At 43.8% G+C, this 17,237-nt stretch overlaps 1 protein-coding gene across 1 annotated transcript in view; it reads right to left on the bottom strand.

Annotated features, from left to right (window-relative positions):
- tenm1 (teneurin transmembrane protein 1) overlaps positions 1 to 17,237 on the bottom strand; it is a 174,446-nt gene that overhangs the window by 1,967 nt on the left and 155,242 nt on the right. Inside the window, 12 exon segments of the mRNA XM_031858162.1 lie at positions 1,327 to 1,469; positions 2,123 to 2,829; positions 3,376 to 3,677; positions 3,914 to 4,125; positions 5,901 to 6,043; positions 6,794 to 7,038; positions 8,400 to 8,693; positions 9,477 to 9,721; positions 11,341 to 11,513; positions 12,124 to 12,437; positions 13,443 to 13,639; positions 15,246 to 15,333. Of these exon segments, the coding sequence (XP_031714022.1) occupies positions 1,327 to 1,469; positions 2,123 to 2,829; positions 3,376 to 3,677; positions 3,914 to 4,125; positions 5,901 to 6,043; positions 6,794 to 7,038; positions 8,400 to 8,693; positions 9,477 to 9,721; positions 11,341 to 11,513; positions 12,124 to 12,437; positions 13,443 to 13,639; positions 15,246 to 15,333 (3,063 nt within the window).

Here is a 17,237-nt window from a genome sequence, read left to right as displayed (position 1 = left end):
TATAAAAAGTCAAAATGTCGGTTGTGAAAGAAGCAAACCTGAGTGGAATGTAGCCATAATTAAGATTATTACTTTCCTAGTCTCACACAGCCAGATCTATCTACCGTACACAGCTAAAGAAACCCCAAATTCCTCCGAACATTATCATTTTGCTTTTTGGGGGAAGAAAATGATTTGGCTTGTTTGTATTTTTTTGAACCAATCACAGTCGTCTTTAGTGGAGCCGAGCACAGCATGTGGCGACGGTGCCCTTGCAAAAGAGACAGCAGTGCAGATAGTAGAAGAATGTCACGAGAAATATGCAGCCCACGGCAGGCTTACACCCGCAGTGTACACCCACTGAGTCAGACTATTACTTTACTTACATCTAGGACCGGGCATCAGTACTCAATACCATTAATGTATTGTCCTAAACTACCAAGTAGTATTAAAACGTCGTCAAACGATACCTGCAATGATGAAATAATGACTTACTCATCTTAAAATGATGACTGCGTATCTCAAAAGTCAATATTTTGTAAATGTTTCTCACTAAGTCATTATGATGCTTTACAGGATCCTTTTTTTTCCATCACAGGGCTAAGATTTCATCTTATTTTTCTCTTCTACTGGTGGGAATGGGCTTCCATAGTAATCTGTGCAGCCGTACTGTGATGAAATTATAATACGGTGTTAAATTAAGTAAATTAACAAAATGAATAAAGCCAAGTGAATTAGTTAAGAGATGATAAAATAACAGAATTTGATTAATTAAGTTATTGTTTTTCATATCTGTCATTTTGTCCCATGCAATGCATAACGGATGGATTGATATAAATTCATTGAACATTCATTTATTTCACATGTGAGTTTACCTAAATTACTCATGTCGACTAACAGCCATTTTCATAATGGCTTAATCCGATAAGAGTGTTTTCATTTAATTGACCAACAGTCTAATCCTTTAAAGATATTCAATCTACAATGATATGAAATAGATAGAAGCAACACATCTTTACATTTAAGAAGCTGGAAGGTAATGTTTGACTTAAGTCACTTCAATGACAATGGATTAATTATAATTTTCTATTGACTCATTTGTTGGTCGACTTGTTCATTTCAGCATTCATACTGTTGACTCCAGCCATAATGCTATAGGAAGAAGCCAAATGAGTCATCAAACATATTAAAATGAAAGAAATAAAGGGGCTAAAATTACCAAAACATTTGAAATGTATTTGGCATAGACCAAGGGATAACCATTAACTATTATTAGAGGAACACACAGTTAGAGTAATTAGAAAGAGCCTTGCAGGTGACTAAGGTTTGTCGTGGTGGAAGGCTCACCTTGCTGGAGTCCCAGTCTTGTGTCTTGGTCTGGGTCTTCATCAGTTCATATGTTTGCTCCATTCGGCCCACTTCAGGCTTCGGGAAGCCTGGGACGACATTATGAAGCTGGAAACCAAATAGCTGCAACCAGCTACCAATGTCTGGAGACACAAACACACACACCCACACACACACACAGAGTGACGCACAGAGAAAGAGAGAAAGTTAGAACATAATGTGTATACGGTGAAGCAAACAAAAAGTCATAAGGCCAGGGAAACAACACGTACAGGAAACACACAATGTACGAGCATAATAGTGGGCAGAGACGGTTCGGCTGGTGTTTCCCTGACAAACAAATTCTGTAATAAACAATCCTGCGGCACGGAAACGTGACAGGCCAAATGAATGTTCCATTAACCAGAAGGACATACGCCCCCACCGACATCCTGTATTCATTCTCCTGCTCTCCTATTCCATCTCTTTCCCTCGCCTCGCTTTCTGTTTGGTCTGTCGGGGAAACAGTATGTTCTTGACAGATAGAAGGAACAAAACATAACAGCCTGTGTTAAAAAAACAAGTTGATCAGAGGCATGGCTGTCCTTTCTGTCACATCATTTCTTTCTGCCATGCAGCTCACCTGTGGTTAGCTGTGTGCCCCGTTCACTCACTCTTTATGGCAGATGTTTCCCGTGTGGGTGTGTGCGCGTGTGTGTGTGTGGGAGTAGTTTCTGATGAGAGAACTACCTGCCTGTATGTGTGTGAGAGCTGTACCGTGGCAGCTCGTGTGAGCGGCTGCATGTGTGAGGCTCACCTGTAGTAAACTCCGTCACCTCCTCCACTTTGCCAACTGGGCAGTTATTCTTGAAGGCGTACACGTTGAACGGCTTCGGCTCCTTGCTCAGCTCCCCCCACAGTTCGTGATTGGGCGAAGTCCATCGACCGGCTAGCGTGTCGTAATCCCGCCTGCCCAAATGGACAAGACGCGAGAGAGGATCGTACAAGCCTCCGTGGAAGCCGATGACAAGCTGGAAGTCAGGGTTGGTGTCCTGGTAGACCTCTCCGTAAGGGGTGTAGAGGATCTCTTTGACCAGGCGCCCCTTGCTTGAGAAAACCGCCCTCGGAGTCCCCACGCTGTCGCAGGCGACGTAGTACTCCTCCCCGCTGCTCAGCTCCATGGCAATGAGGAGGCCCTGCAGGTCGTAGTACAGCGACGTGATCAGATTGCTGCTGTGGTTGTACAAATGGCTGACCCTGGTGGGGTGCGACAGATCGGCATAAAAGAACTGCAGCTGCTCGCCCTGGCTGCTTTTGGTGGCCACGCGGCGGCCCAGCCCGTCGTAGCGATACCACACGGTGCGGTCGGTCGCTCGGTTGAAGACGCGGGTCAGCAGGCCGTTGGAGTTGTAGTCAAACAGGTCATTGGCTCGCTGGCGGAGGAAGCCGTCTTCATCCACGCTGTACTGTAACTCGCCGAGGTGTGTGATGCGGTCTCTCTGGTCGTAACGCAGCGGCGTCAGTCTGGAATGAAACCAAACAAGTTAATACATTAATACTGCTGAGAACTTATAAAACACGTCTAAAGTTAATTAACAAGAGTCTACAGCCATGCTAGCATCTCTGTTAGGCTGCACTATAGCGGTACTTCAAGCAAGATGCTAATGTCGACATGCTAACATGCTCGCAGTGACAATGCTAACACGCGGAATTTTTAGCAGGTATGATGTTCACCAAGTTCAACATCTTAGTTTAGCCTGTTAGCATGCTAATATTTGCTAATTAGCACTAAACATCAAATTGAGCTGAGCTTGATTGGAATGTCGTTTGATCATTACAGTCAGCCTGGGGAACGTGAATGTCTGTAAAATATGTCATGGCAATCCAGCAAACAGTTGTTGAGATAATTCAGCCTGGACAAAAGTTGACCAACTGACATTGCCAACTCGAAAGCCAAGTTGCAAGCAAGGCTTAAAAATAGGATAATAACGCGTGCAATACACTTGTTCTGACATTGTAACAACACATTCTTTGCTGTAAAATGTATCGCTATCGGTACTGACTACTTACCGAGCACTGGTCCCGTGGCTGAGCAGGTTAATGTTCCCGTTGAGGTCGTAGCTGTAGCGCCACTGGGGCCGCTCATTAACAGAGGCACTTTGCAGCTGGCTGTCTGCATCGTACTCGTAAGTGTAGCGTGTCACGTTGTTGTCCACGCCCACCCTGATATCACAGGTGGTCGTGCGCCCCGCCGAGTCATACTGGATGGTCATCCAGTAGGCGATGGATTTAAGGATCTCATACTGGACCTCGACCACCTGGCCGTAGGAGTTGAAAACCTTGGTGTGCTTCATCAGATGGGTGGTGATCACCTAGGCAAGCGTGGATGAGATGGGTTTGATTCGCGATTGATGAGAGCCCATAATGAACCAAAACAGTGAGTTTATGGGCAATAAAATCAAAACAAAGAGCCGACAGATGCTTAATCGCTTCGTATTGCATTTCATCTTTGTTAATGTCATAACATCAAAGTCACAATTTGAAGCTAGACTACTACAGATGTCCTAAATAATGTGTGTGGTGTTTTAGTTGAGAGTATTCTGCCCACCTGGTTGAGGTCATAAAAGATGACGCTGAACTTGCCAAACTGCTCGACACGTCCCGACACGTCCACGTATCGGTACAGATCAATGGGAAGAGGGGTCTCGTTGATGACTGCCTGCATGCTGGTCACTCTGAAGTTGTTGTAGCTGTAGTCAAACCTGGCGTTGACCAAGCCTTCTTCGCTAAAGCGGAAGATTTGCCGACTCGTCAGGGGACCTACGCAGAGGAGCCAGAGCGATTCCGTGTGAGAAATTCACACATTAGGCAATGACACACATTAGCATGTGCATCTACTATACACACATACACACACACACACGGCCCTCACAGTTGGCCACCACGATACCCGTAACAAAGCCTTCCTAATTAATTCAAATCAAGGACTAATTCAACGTCATTAACACAGACACACGCAGTGCAATCCATTCCAACCTAACTATCCCACACTTCTATGGCATTTCCAGTGGTGACCTTTAATATGGAGAGATAATGAAATCTAAAGACAATAGCCATGATGGACCAATGTGCTCCTTAATGTCAGAACATCAACTTTAACAACACCATTCATCACCTCTGCTGCTGCTGGCTTCTACAGCTCATCCTCCATTTGGAGAAAGGCCTGCTAATGAAACAGCATTATGGTGCTATTTGAGATGACTCTGATTGCAGTTAAAATGACTAAGTGTCTAGCTTTGGAGACTGCAGAGAGCTGGAACATCCTCTATTTTTATTTTCTGTGGAATGTTGATTCTAAAGCTGCGCTAATGGGGGAACGGCAGAAGCAGAAGAGAGTGAGGTGGAGGTTTTTCTGCAGCCCTAGGGAACTCGCAGTCTGTTCGTCTTGCTTCTCTAGCTGTAACTTCCCCAAGCTGTCATCTTTTCCTTCTCCTTTTCTTCCTCGCCTACTTCTCTATATCTCTGTCTCTACTTCTATTGGTCCCTACTTTTCCTTGTCTCCTCTCAAGGGACAATTACCACTATCTCTCCTCTCTCCAAGGCTCCGTTTGTTCTGCTGAAATGAGATCAGTTAAAGGAAGGTGAGAGTCTATTCACAGTGAGGGCAAAGCGATAAACACATACACACACACACACACACACACACACACACACACTCACACACTCACACACTCATACACTCACACACACAGCTGTGCCGCGCAGATTAGTGACACCTGATCATGGTGAGCCAATCACAAAGCTGTGTGAAGTGAACCAGCAGCAGAGATGAGAGCGCTCTCAACGACCCTGGAAAGACTCTGTAACTTGAGGGAATTGTTGAACCGTATTAACAATGAAGGCGTCCGAACATCGCTGCTGCCACAGCTAAAGGGGCCAATTGATGGTAATGGCATTACCGGGTAGTACTTCAATTTATGAAGCTCAATGTCTTTCTAACTAATTCTTCCGAATCTGAAGTGAAACAATTGTCATGTTATAATTGATGGCCTCGGGTAGGATTTCATGATTTCCTGTCCCACGCAGACGTGAAAACATGAACAAATGTTCACATGCAGGCTGGCAGCATAGTTATCCCACCACATTAAATTCATACACTAACTTTGATCAGGCAGCCCGGTTTGCGGAGGTGGGTGGGGGTGGGGGGGTGGGGGTTGACAGCGCAGCTCAGAGCCCAGTGGGTGGTCTTGTATTGAAAGCTGCGGTAGACCACAGTCTCTTCCACTCAGAACATGCTCTGCCCTATTCACACTTCAAACTGTGGCTGTGTCAGCCTCAGATGAAATAGCAGCACGGCTGACTCAAAGCTCAAGCTGACTCAAATTACGGAGTTTTACAAACAAATCTGACTCAAGATGTGTGATCGTGCAGTCTAGTCACAGTGCAGATGCTGTGAGTTGTGCTCATGAGACGTTTTTATGCTCAGAGAGATCGCTTTAAATGATCCATTTAAAGATGACTCATTGCACATTGTAAATAGTGGAAATCTGTGGCCGTCCTGGCCGTAGGTGCCGTGATTGCACGTGTATGCGTACCTGTCTGTCTGTAGCGTATGGAGCTTATGAAGCCATTATGGGTGAGATGAATGGTCTTGACAGTGCCAGAGGCCTCGTCGTAAGTGAAGGTCACCAGGGTGGAGTCATAAACCACCTCGAAGAGCCGCGCTGCTGGAGTGTACCTTGACAAAAAAAAACGAAGAGAAAGAAAAACTGTAAAATGAAGAGAGGAATTCATAGAATAGATGATAATTCACATGTAGAATAAAGCTGTATTTCTTGTTAAAAAAAAAGTACGGTACAAAATTTGAATTTGAATATAAGTAAACATGCCATACGCCTCTTGAATAATACAAAGACCCCTAGAGCCACTGAGGGAGAAGTTGCATCATCCTTCAACATTTCATGGAAATCAAACCAGCTGCAGTGGCAGTTATGGCCTTTCAAATCTCCAAAATAGGGCCGTTTGTTATAGTGTCCCCATCGAGCCAACGAGTACTAAAAATGTTAAATGCCAAAACACTGCCCGAATCAGTCCCCCAACTTTCATCAACATCAGATCGGTGGTGTCTGACATAGTATGATGATAAAAAATGTGACCTTTAATCAGTCCCCCCCATTAGTCCAATCAAGAGCCATTTGCAAGGACAGCTGGGTGTGTGGCACGCGTTGTGTCAGCCAGACTTAGGGCTGCGTAATAGGGCTTTTACATTTCGGAAATTAGCCTTTAATTATACTACCTTCATCAAGCCAATCAGTGTTATGTTATCGTATAGCTGGCTGACGATAGTGCCAAGATGCATAATGCCTCAAAGTTTCATCAAAATCAAACCGGCGGAGTCGCCAATGTCACCCCCTTCCACACCGCGCTGCCTCCTCAACTGAACCGTTAAAACCAACAGCCGGTAATATTTCTGTGACCTGTGTCGTACCTGTAGATGACACTGCGTCCTGTTCCCAGGTACTGGGTCCTCAGCAGCCGCCCATCCAGCGTGTAGTCCTGCATGAAGGAGGACTGGCTGTCCGGAGGAGTGTATATGTTCCTGTAGTAGCCAATGGAGAGGAGCGACTGCAGGGCGTGTTTCACCATGCTGGGCATCGTCACGGCGAGCAGGCGGTCCGTTTGGTCGTACTCGAAGACGTAGCGCCGCTGGCTGTGCAGGAGCAGCATAATGGACTGCGAGAACACAGACGGACGCAAGGCTGAGTTATAATAGTGTAGTGTTTCTTTCTCTGTCTGGTACATTTCTTTTTTATTTCAATGTCATTCGGTGAAAACTTCAGAGACAACCTTGGTTTTAGCTTGAGGACCATTCGTTAATCAGCTAATCATTGAAGGCTTTTTAAAGACAGACAACTCTATTGCTATTTTGATTCAGACTAGTTTATTTTACTGCACTTTGTCTATTTAAGTCGATAGATTTCTTCTAAATTCGACCAAATGTTAGCATTAGATCATGCCTCATTTCCATATTTAACATTAAATCTCAGAAAACTTCCAGGACAAAATGTGTTTGTCTCAATGTACGTAATGAACTGGGGCTGTTTCATTGTGATATCTATTCGTTACAATGTTTACCCTATTCACCTGGAGTGTCTCACCTTGATTCTTAAACTAAACTGCAGTCCTGTCGATTTTTCAACAGTCTGAACTGTAGTAAAACAATATTATGTAAAAATACTTTTTTCTCTATTTAACTGTGAGGTATGATATTAATGCATTAATAATATATGCAGCTATTAACAATTTCAAGATGGTTCTGTAATATAAGCCCATTTGCACCGTCATTTTCTCGGACCAAAAGCTGACATGAAATATATTTCAGGCTGAATATCTTGTCATTAAATAGTTCAATTAATCTTAAGGACGGAAATTATAGCTTCAGGTAGCGCTCAGCTTTGTCGCACATTTAAAGGAACATACCTCGTTACATAAAACAATGACACGTGTCGTGCAAAATTTCTAACCATTTTTCAAAGCAGTGTTGTCTGTAAAAAAACCCTTTCAGGAAACCCCTGGTTTCTTTTCTCTGTGAAAATCAAGTTGCAGAGCCTTGGAACTTACTTGAGTTATGTAATTCATCACAATGAATATGTTGGCTGCTTATACGGCTCTCAAAGCTATGGGGCCGTTGCTTAGTCGTTCAGCTATAAGTGCAGACTGATTTTAAAAAGTCTGCATAAGTGAACTCAGACATAATCTTCACTCTGCAAATTGATTCTCAAAGTTAAATAAAATAAATGGAACCTAGAGGCTGCCTTAAAGGAAGGAAAGATACATTCAAAGATTGTTGGAAGTATAGCACTGATAGCAATGATTTGAATTTTGTTTTCAATTTGTTGCTTTCATTTCACATGACAGAAGAAGTGTTTTTCACAGTCGTAGTGTTAGTTTTGCTTTCCACTGCAATCACCTTGAAGCACCGAACAAAGGAAAAGCAGATGTGTTAGCTTTTTGCAAACGGCAAAAGGCAAAAGCCATCGAACAAATCTCAGCATGAAACGGTCCGAAACTATCCACCACCAATGAGCTCTTACTTTATCTGCGTAAGTGTAGCTCCAAATCTTGCCGTTGACCCAGGCTCTGGACACCACCCTGTCGTTCTCATACTCCAGCCGTTCGGACCAGTCTCCGCGGTGAATGGACGACAACTGTCCTCCACCCGAGTAGGTGATGTTTACCTCGGTGTATTTGCTACTGGGGGACCAGACCACGGGCCGGCCCAGCGAGTCATACTGGATGTGAAGGGTGAACTTCCTGTGGTCATCGTAGATCTTCCCTACTCTGGTGCTCTGATCAAAGTCTATGGACAGCAGGTTCCTGTTGTGTGCCTGAAAGAAAATCATTAAACGATCAGGAAGAACAAAATATAACGGGGTTTTTTTCCTTCATTTTACTGCTTTATAATCACAATCAATTTATAAATAAGGCCACAAACAAGCAAATACAAATGAAGTGGCATGTCGGGGACAGGCAGATATTTCATTAGTTCGGATAAATTAATTGTGACATTTAGAACAAACTGGACCTGCATAATAACAATAAATTGCCTTGTGAACAAGTGAAGAACGGAGGCCTGGGGATTGCTAATGAATCAGTACACATCAGATAAAATGTCCTTATGGAATATTCTGTTTGTGCGGTGTGTTTTCTGTGCCAAGGCAACAGAGAAGAGGACTTGCAGTCGGCGTGTGTTGATTTGTGGAAAGTACAGCCAACGGGTTCCGAGACAGTTGACCTATCAGCTCGCTCCCAGTGACGTCAGTAATCACCCAAAACATCGAACATGTTGTGTAACAACAAGCGGTACCGCGGCTCTACAGATTGGCTCAAACACATGGAAGACTCACTGCACTGAGAAGTGACAAGTGTTTGTCATTTCTGATGGGAGTGTGTAAAGGTAAGACTGCACAACTTTTGGTTAACACAGCATACTTCAAGGGCGTGTGGTGGAATTTGACCTATTTACACAGGTTTCCATATTATTCCGCTGGTGTTTGGTTACCACAGTGGATTAATACATGCTGTCTTTGTTGTAGTAATGAATTGAGAGGACTGGAGTCTCTATATTATCTGAGTTAGCTGAAGAATAAGTAGGTGATTTAGTGCTTTACCCTGAGCCTGCGTTCGTAAGTGCTGTAGTTAGTCTTGCTCTGCTCCTTCCTCTGCCTCCACTCTATCAGGCTGGGGGCGTGGTCTCCAGGCAGGCTGATGTTACAGCGGCTGGCCGTGGGACTGACTCCTCCCCCGGCTCCTCCGGGGAGGAGGGGCTCCGTGATGAGTGACAGCTCCATCCCGCTCGCCAGCGTCACAAGGAAGGACCCGTCGGCGCTGACCCTGTATGAACTCTGAGCGTGGTCTGGCGGTGAGATCGTATGAGTGGGTCACACACGTACAGAGATGCACACACACACACACACACACACACACACACACACACACAAAACACAAAGGCGCACAAAACCACATATGCACACAAGGATGCAGCAACAGATGAAAAAAGTGTGAAAAAAACATCAGTCATTGTCTCTGAAAAACAAGTGGAAGAAAACGTCTTGAGAAAAATCAATGAGATACAGCAGCAGACTACATGAATGCAATAAACACAAGTCTGGCTCTTTGGATGGGTGTTTTGTTTTGAATCAACGGCAAAAGTTTTTTCAACAACATTAGCGCTGCACTGTATCTGCTATTGTAGCTTTAGAAAAATGTAATCTATTCAAAAGAAGACCATGAGCAAGAAAGACGGAGAATGAGAGAGCAATAAAAAGAGGAAGAGAGCGACAAAGTAAGAAGGGGTACTTGGCCCTGACAGTTTTTTCACACGTTGCAAAGGTTTCTCAGAAATTGTTCTTTCATTTCTACAGTGCTCTGAGTGAGATTTCACAAAGAATTTGCATGTGCCAATAGGACTTTTTTTTTTTACGCCTCTGCCATTTCCAAAACACAATTATTGAAATAAAAAATAAAAACAGCAAAAATGACCGTAAAACTATATTTTAACCATAAAATTTAATGCAGCTAATAAACTGGATAGTAACTTATATTCCCTCCACCACTATAAAACCCCTTTCTGTACATATGGTTATTGTTGCCTCGGAGGCAGGAGGAGACACAGTGAGTTTGTGGTTGGTGGAAGTACAGGGACGAGGAGGGGGGGGGCACTCTCTAAAATAAGGGGTCATTTCAACTCTTCCCTGGCAGCTCTGTCATACTGTAGCACTTGCACACATGTCTGCGTGTGTGCAAGTGCATTCTGTGTGTTGGAGCAGCTTTTCTCTCCCTGCAGTCCTGTCATTGTGACAACTGCTAGAAAGCAATTAAAGGGATGACATGAGAGGAAACTGCTCCCATGAGCAGCTTCTCCACTCCACTCTCATTTTCTCCCCTTCTCATCTCTGCCCTCTCTTACGTTTTTTTCTTTTCTTCCGGTGGTCATTAATGCGGTTTCACGAGTCAGTCGGATCTGCCTCCTTTTTGTAAATAAGCAAAAAATTATATATGTATATATTATTTTTACTTCCTATTAGTGTGGTTGTGTGACGAAGTCATATCGGATGTGAATTATTTATGCTGCGACTCTCCCGCGCACACATCCAGTGCAGCCGATGAAGAAGGAGAATAAAAAAAGGTCAGTATGTCTGACCTGACCAGGATAACAGCCACGTTACTGCAGTTTGACAGTCATACATTTTTAAACATTACTGTGCCCTTACAGTCCGCCTTCCTCACACATCTGTGTATGATGTCTATGGTCTAGTCCCCCCCCCCCCCAGATGAGTCATAAACGGCCTTTCAGCATGTTTGTGGTAAGCTCGATGGGGGTAGATTCATTGTGGTGAGGCTATAATCTTGTGAATTGAATACATGTTGACATTCACACCTGTGCCTCCATATTACTTTGTTTTCCGACAGATTATGTTCTTACTGACATCTGAGGAGTGACTCAAACACTTGACGACTCATCGGGAGCTTTACCTTGTCTGAACGTGTAGATGGTGTCACTGGCAGACAGGTTGGTGCTGGTGACAAAGTTCTCACGGGTGGACGCCTCGACCTCCACCCGAGACCAACGTTCAAGGTTGCCGTGGAAACCGTTCACCTCACCCGTGGGGAGGGTGATGTTGGTCACGCGGCCCTCGCTGTTGTACCTTGGAGAGTAAACACAAAGACGATGAAGTACAAGTACAAGCACAAACACACACACACACACACAGATATCTGTTGCACTTTGACGGATCAACATGGCCGTGCACACACACAAGCCAATAAGCACACATATACTCACTATCACTCCGTTTCTCCCGTCATTCACACACATCGGCACAGAGTAACTGTCAGCTATGATTTATATGCGTAATTATCCAGCTGTGGAATTTGAGACAGAGGCTCGGTCGGCAGTGAATAATTCAGACGGATGTGTTTTGGTGTGTACTATATGTGTGATACCAAACATGCGTGTGATCAAAGGGTCGCACAGACGTCCTACAGATCATCAGTCACTTAAGCAAAGTTTAAACTGGAAGGAAAGTCTCCCTAGACTTAGCACAGTGATGGCCAACCACCAGATGGCACTCACATTTCACACCGCAAACATAAGCTCTGACTCACATTAAAACACATCCACATGCATGCAATCCCAAGTCCACACACACACACACACACACCGAGAGTCAAGCAAGCAACCATGAATAAAAGAAAAAGTGAACGAGAGAAGTAAAAAAAGAGAAGAATAGACGAAGAGAGAGGAAGAGGACTTACTCATAAACAGTGGTCCAACTGTTCTCATCACTCTTGGTTGCTAGGAGACCTGTGTTGCCATGGTAAGTGATGTGGGCGATGTCATGGCCTTGGGCTGACACCTTCCTCAGCGTTCCGCTGTTGCTAAGAGACAGCCAGTACACCTGTCCACCAGGTAGGGCCAGCCAGAGAGGCACTCCGCGAGCGTCCCTCCTCACCTGCAGCCCGTGGCCGTCGCGACTTGTCAGTCCGGACAGCTGGCCGTCCGAGACGTAGGAGAAGTTGTACAGGTAGTGGCCGGTGATCAGGTGTTTGGTGTGCATGTGGGAGCCGTTCTGTCGTGGGAACGAAGAGATGAGACAGTTATTCATAAATCCATGAATACGATTGATTGCTATGTTCTCAGTTCTTAGAAACTGCTAGCTACTGTAGTTTCATACTAGTCATACACTAAGTGGACATAAATATTTGTGAACATGAGCTATTCTCTCTAAAAGAAGTAAGTCTCAAGCTAAAGTCTGGAGCTGCTGCATAGATAATGAATGGGAGATGAATGTTTTATTTATACCCGAATGATCTTTACTCTATTGCAGTCTCAGTTCTGAATGGGAGAATGTACCCCTGGGTGCTCTCAGGGTAACCTATAACACATCTTACCCATTTCATTGTCCATGGAGCAGTTCCAGACGTCATACTTGATGACATCACAACTTTGAGTTTTAGCACTCTGTATGAACAGCATCACAAGGCGTCCAAAAATACCATTCATAGGGGGTAAACATTATATCAAACTTAACTGCTCAACTTTGTAAACTTTTATTGCCTGAGACAAGGAGGTTATGTCTTCGGTTCAGTTTGTTTGTTGGTCAGCAGGATCATGGAAAAAACACTACTGGAAGAATTTCATGAAAGTTGGTGGAGGGGTGAAGCATGGGCCAAGGAAGAATACATTACATTTTAGAGCGGATCGGAATCACAGCCAAGGTACACTATATATTTATCACTTTCATTAACATTGAAAGATAGGGCATGGACTTGGTGGAGGTCTGCGCTCTCCAAGTGCCCTTCTAGTTTATATATGTGTTCATGGCAAAATATGTGATTTCAGAACGATACGCTAACCTAGCTGATTCTCCATTCAATACTCAGAGCATTAATATAGTAGCAAACAACTACTTGCTATGTAAAGATATAGGGGAGTAATGTCTCCCTGAGATGGTGTTCATACAAAGGTTTTATCCTCATTCTGACCGTAACTGAGAAATCTTACTCAAGTATCTAGACATTTATATGTAAATACCCAGGATCTATAGACTATTGATAGCTCAGGCATAGTGTACCTGGCTGAAGAGATAAAGCTCCTGGTCCAGTGGGGAGCTGATCTCCACCAGTCCAACTGGGCTGGGCTGAGGCTGGTTGGGGCTGACCGCTCTGATCCGAATGTTGCCCAGATCAGCAATATACAGGGTGCCGTTGGGGGCCACGGCCAGAGACGAGGGGGCTTTGAGACGAGCGTCACGGGCGTAGCCTCCGTCTCCTGATAAGAGAAACAAAGAGACGTTGTTTGGGTGAGGACAAACTCTTTATCGACAGAATAGCATGAGCGAAGGCCCCCATAGACACGAACACACTGAGCAATTCAAATCATTCTTCAGAGACCAAGAGACGACAAACCACCGTTGCAAAATATGAAGATCCCATGGTGCCACTTAAGCGTTTATCAGTTTAACTCAGTACTTGGATTTGTTGGGATGCTGCAGGTTCCCAATGGAGTCGATACGACCACCTTGATAGTGACCTCAGCCTATCAGACGGTGGTAGTGGGCGACTGAACCCATTCAGATGTCTTTGATAGCACAGCAGGATTACAGCCCGGGTGAGGCCCCTTTAGATGCTGTCAGCAGTAGGGCTCTGCTGCAGGCAGCAGGGTGACATTTTATCTCTTGACAGCATGCACATGTGCGTGTGTGTGCGTTCATGTCTTCTTGTATTTGCGGGTGTGTGCTCACACGTGTGCGCATGTTCAAAGACACTGTGTGACTGTCTGCGGTGAAGGGATGGAAACGGAAAGCCTCTGAAGAGAGTAATCATCTGTTAACAGCAAGACATGATTGAAAATATGCAAAGTACAACCCAAGGAATAGGGATGGTTACAACCCATTGACTTGTGGCATGGGAGAGACACTTCCCTCCATTTTGAATAGCAAAGAGGCAGACTTTTTACGAGTAGAATTAAATGATAAAATCACATCCTCTGACACTTACAATGAAAGCATGGCCTAACTGTCAAAAGAACACCGGCTTATTTGTTTGGTCCTTTCCTTTTTCCATTTACTACAGTTCAGGTGCCCATCCATGATACACCAACCAGTTCAAACCTTCAGCAGCTAGACAGGAGCTTTTTCTTTCAGTGGCTGTAATTTGAATGAATTTGAAAGGTTTCTCTCAGGCTGGTTCCTGCTGAAATTTAGTTGGAGGTTTTTTGCGAAGGTGGAGTCTCCTCATGAATACAAATACACACCAGACCCCCTACACACACACACACACACACACACACACACACACACACACACTCTCTGTATACCCAACACGCATACATTCACAAATTCAAATTACCTTCGCTCACTTTTCCATTGTGTCATTATAGATAGTCATTTCTTTCCCGTATATTGTCATCATTTACACAAAACATCATTATCAAAGTCAAAACAGCCCTTCTTAGATATTAAGATTCCATCTGGAATAAATAATTTAGACACGTTCAAGTAGAGAAGAAAACAGTGGAGGAGACAGACCAGAGAGGAAAAAGTTGCTCTCAAGCTCTGCTGATAAAATCATTGGCCGGCAGGAACACACAGGCAGCGAGATTTAATCACTCAATATCAAGACACACTGACTATTTCAATTCATTTAAGTTATGTCAAAGCTTTCAAAGTGTTCTGGTTTCGTTTCCCTCCTTATACATCTGAAGCAGGCCAAGTATGATAGCATCTGATAAGATTTTTAAGTGCAGTTACATGTTGTTTTTAGTACTGTAATCCTATTAGACATAATCTAATACTTTCACATTACTTAATCCTGCAGTCGCATAGTGTGTGTGTGTGTGTGTGTGTGTGTGTGTGTGTGTGCGTCTGATGACCCACCGGAGAAGCAGTCACAGTTGGGGTCTATCTTACAGTCACAGTCCGTGGGGGCTCCAGAGATAACCGATATCTCCCCATTGGTTGACACCTGTGAAGTGTTCAAAAACGTCACACACGGCTACAAAATGCTACGGGAGATTATTGTTCAAAAGAACACAACGTTCAATCATTTTTGTTTTTGTCTAATCTCTCCGACAAACAAGATAATGATGGCATTACATGAAAAAAAAAAAAGCTGGGGAATACAGATTAATGATATGAAAATGACGGTGAATTTGGATGCATTTATCTGCTGGTGTTTCAACCAAACAACTGACGATGATATCTGAGGTGATTTTTCCTTTTTTTTTGTAAAAACAAAATAATTATGAATCTTCAGGGGGTAAATGGGGCTTTGTTGACAGATTGATGAATGTTTTACAACTTGAAATTCAGCTCTCCAAACAAATTAAACTGGTTGTCCTGATGGAGACTGCTATAAATGAGGGTGAAAACTGCTACACCAACAGTTTGATTTTGATGCATTTGGAGGGGTAATCTTTTTTTTAACTGGTCCAAGGAGAGCATGCACAATTATTTGGCTTATTCGCTTTTTTTGCGGACAGATGAGACCTCTAAAGCTCAGTAATTAACTCGTAATGTCTTGTGTATTTAACCCTCATCCTAGCAGCATATTTAAAAGGTCCGGTGTGTAGCATGTCTGGGATCTATTAGAACAAATGGAATGTAACATTTTTTCATTGGTGTATAATCACCTGAAACTAAGAACCGTTGTGTTTTCGTTATCTTAGAACGAGCCCTTTATCTCTACAGAGGGAGCCAGGACTCTTTCTGGTGTCGGCCATATTGGACCGCCATGTCTCTACAATAGCCCAGAACGGACAAAACAAACACGGGCTCTAGAGAGAGTTTCTACGTCACCAGAAGTTCTTTACCCGCTTGGGAGCTGCGGTAACGTGAGTCGCAAGACAAAAACAGACAGAACAGAGATGCAGCAGACTCGGATTTTCTGATGTGTTCTGTCTGTTCATTGACTAAGTCATGAACATGTGGAATGATAGAATAAACCCCCTGTAAGATATGACAAAAATACCTCTGGGGTCTGCTGGGATCCCAGTTGGTAGGATTTAATCCCGACAAAAAACTAAGTGCATCAACAAGATGTAACTTGTTTAATTAGAGAACTGTAGGGGCTGGTAGGCAGGTTTTGTTACTGTTACTCACAGAATCAGGCTAGTTGTTTCTATCTGCTTCCAGTCTTTGTGCTAAGCTAACTGCTGCTGGCACGGTAGCCTTATATTTAACGTACGGGCATGAGAGTAGTTTTGATCTCCTCATCTAAGACTCAGCAGGAAAGACAATAAGTGTATCACCAAACATGTTGAACTATTCCGTTAAAATTTGATGATATCAGTCTGCACCTCAGAGTGGAAAATCAATCCTAACTGACCAAAAGATTGCACATTTAGTCCCAACTTCAGGCTCAGCAAAGGAGCAAAAGCATTTCATCCACTTGTCCTCCAGTCATCCTAATCAGTTTCAAGTTCCCAGCAGGAGGACCTTCCAGCGGTGGCGAAATATAAAAAGAATATAATGACCAGCTTTTTCGGAGACACGGACGTGAATTTAAAATTCTTGTGACTCGTAACGGATAAAAAAATGCTTTAACTTGAAAAATATGCCCGCTTCACAGAAGACAAGTTCTTACAATTTTCGCTTAATTGAAAACAAACTAGCGAAGCCTCAACAGAGCTAATTTGGGATGCAATGATTGTGATTTGAACGCACCTCAAAGCTCCAATATTATGCATATTCAACAACGTCCCTGCCTCTACACAAGATTAAAAATCAAATTAAACTATTGGTTACGGATGTCGGGTCCTTGATATTATGGCCAAATGTTTTGTGTGTGTGTGGCAGAATCAACGTGATAGGACCATCAGAGCAGACCAACAGCAGTGCCAAAGCATTGCCTTAATACTTGTTGAAGCC

The sequence above is a fragment of the Anarrhichthys ocellatus genome, unplaced genomic scaffold (genome assembly GCF_004355925.1).
Source record: "Anarrhichthys ocellatus isolate YVR2014 unplaced genomic scaffold, GSC_Weel_1.0 scaffold19, whole genome shotgun sequence".
NCBI lineage: Eukaryota > Metazoa > Chordata > Actinopteri > Perciformes > Anarhichadidae > Anarrhichthys > Anarrhichthys ocellatus.
This window is presented reverse-complemented; position numbering and strand designations above follow the sequence as displayed.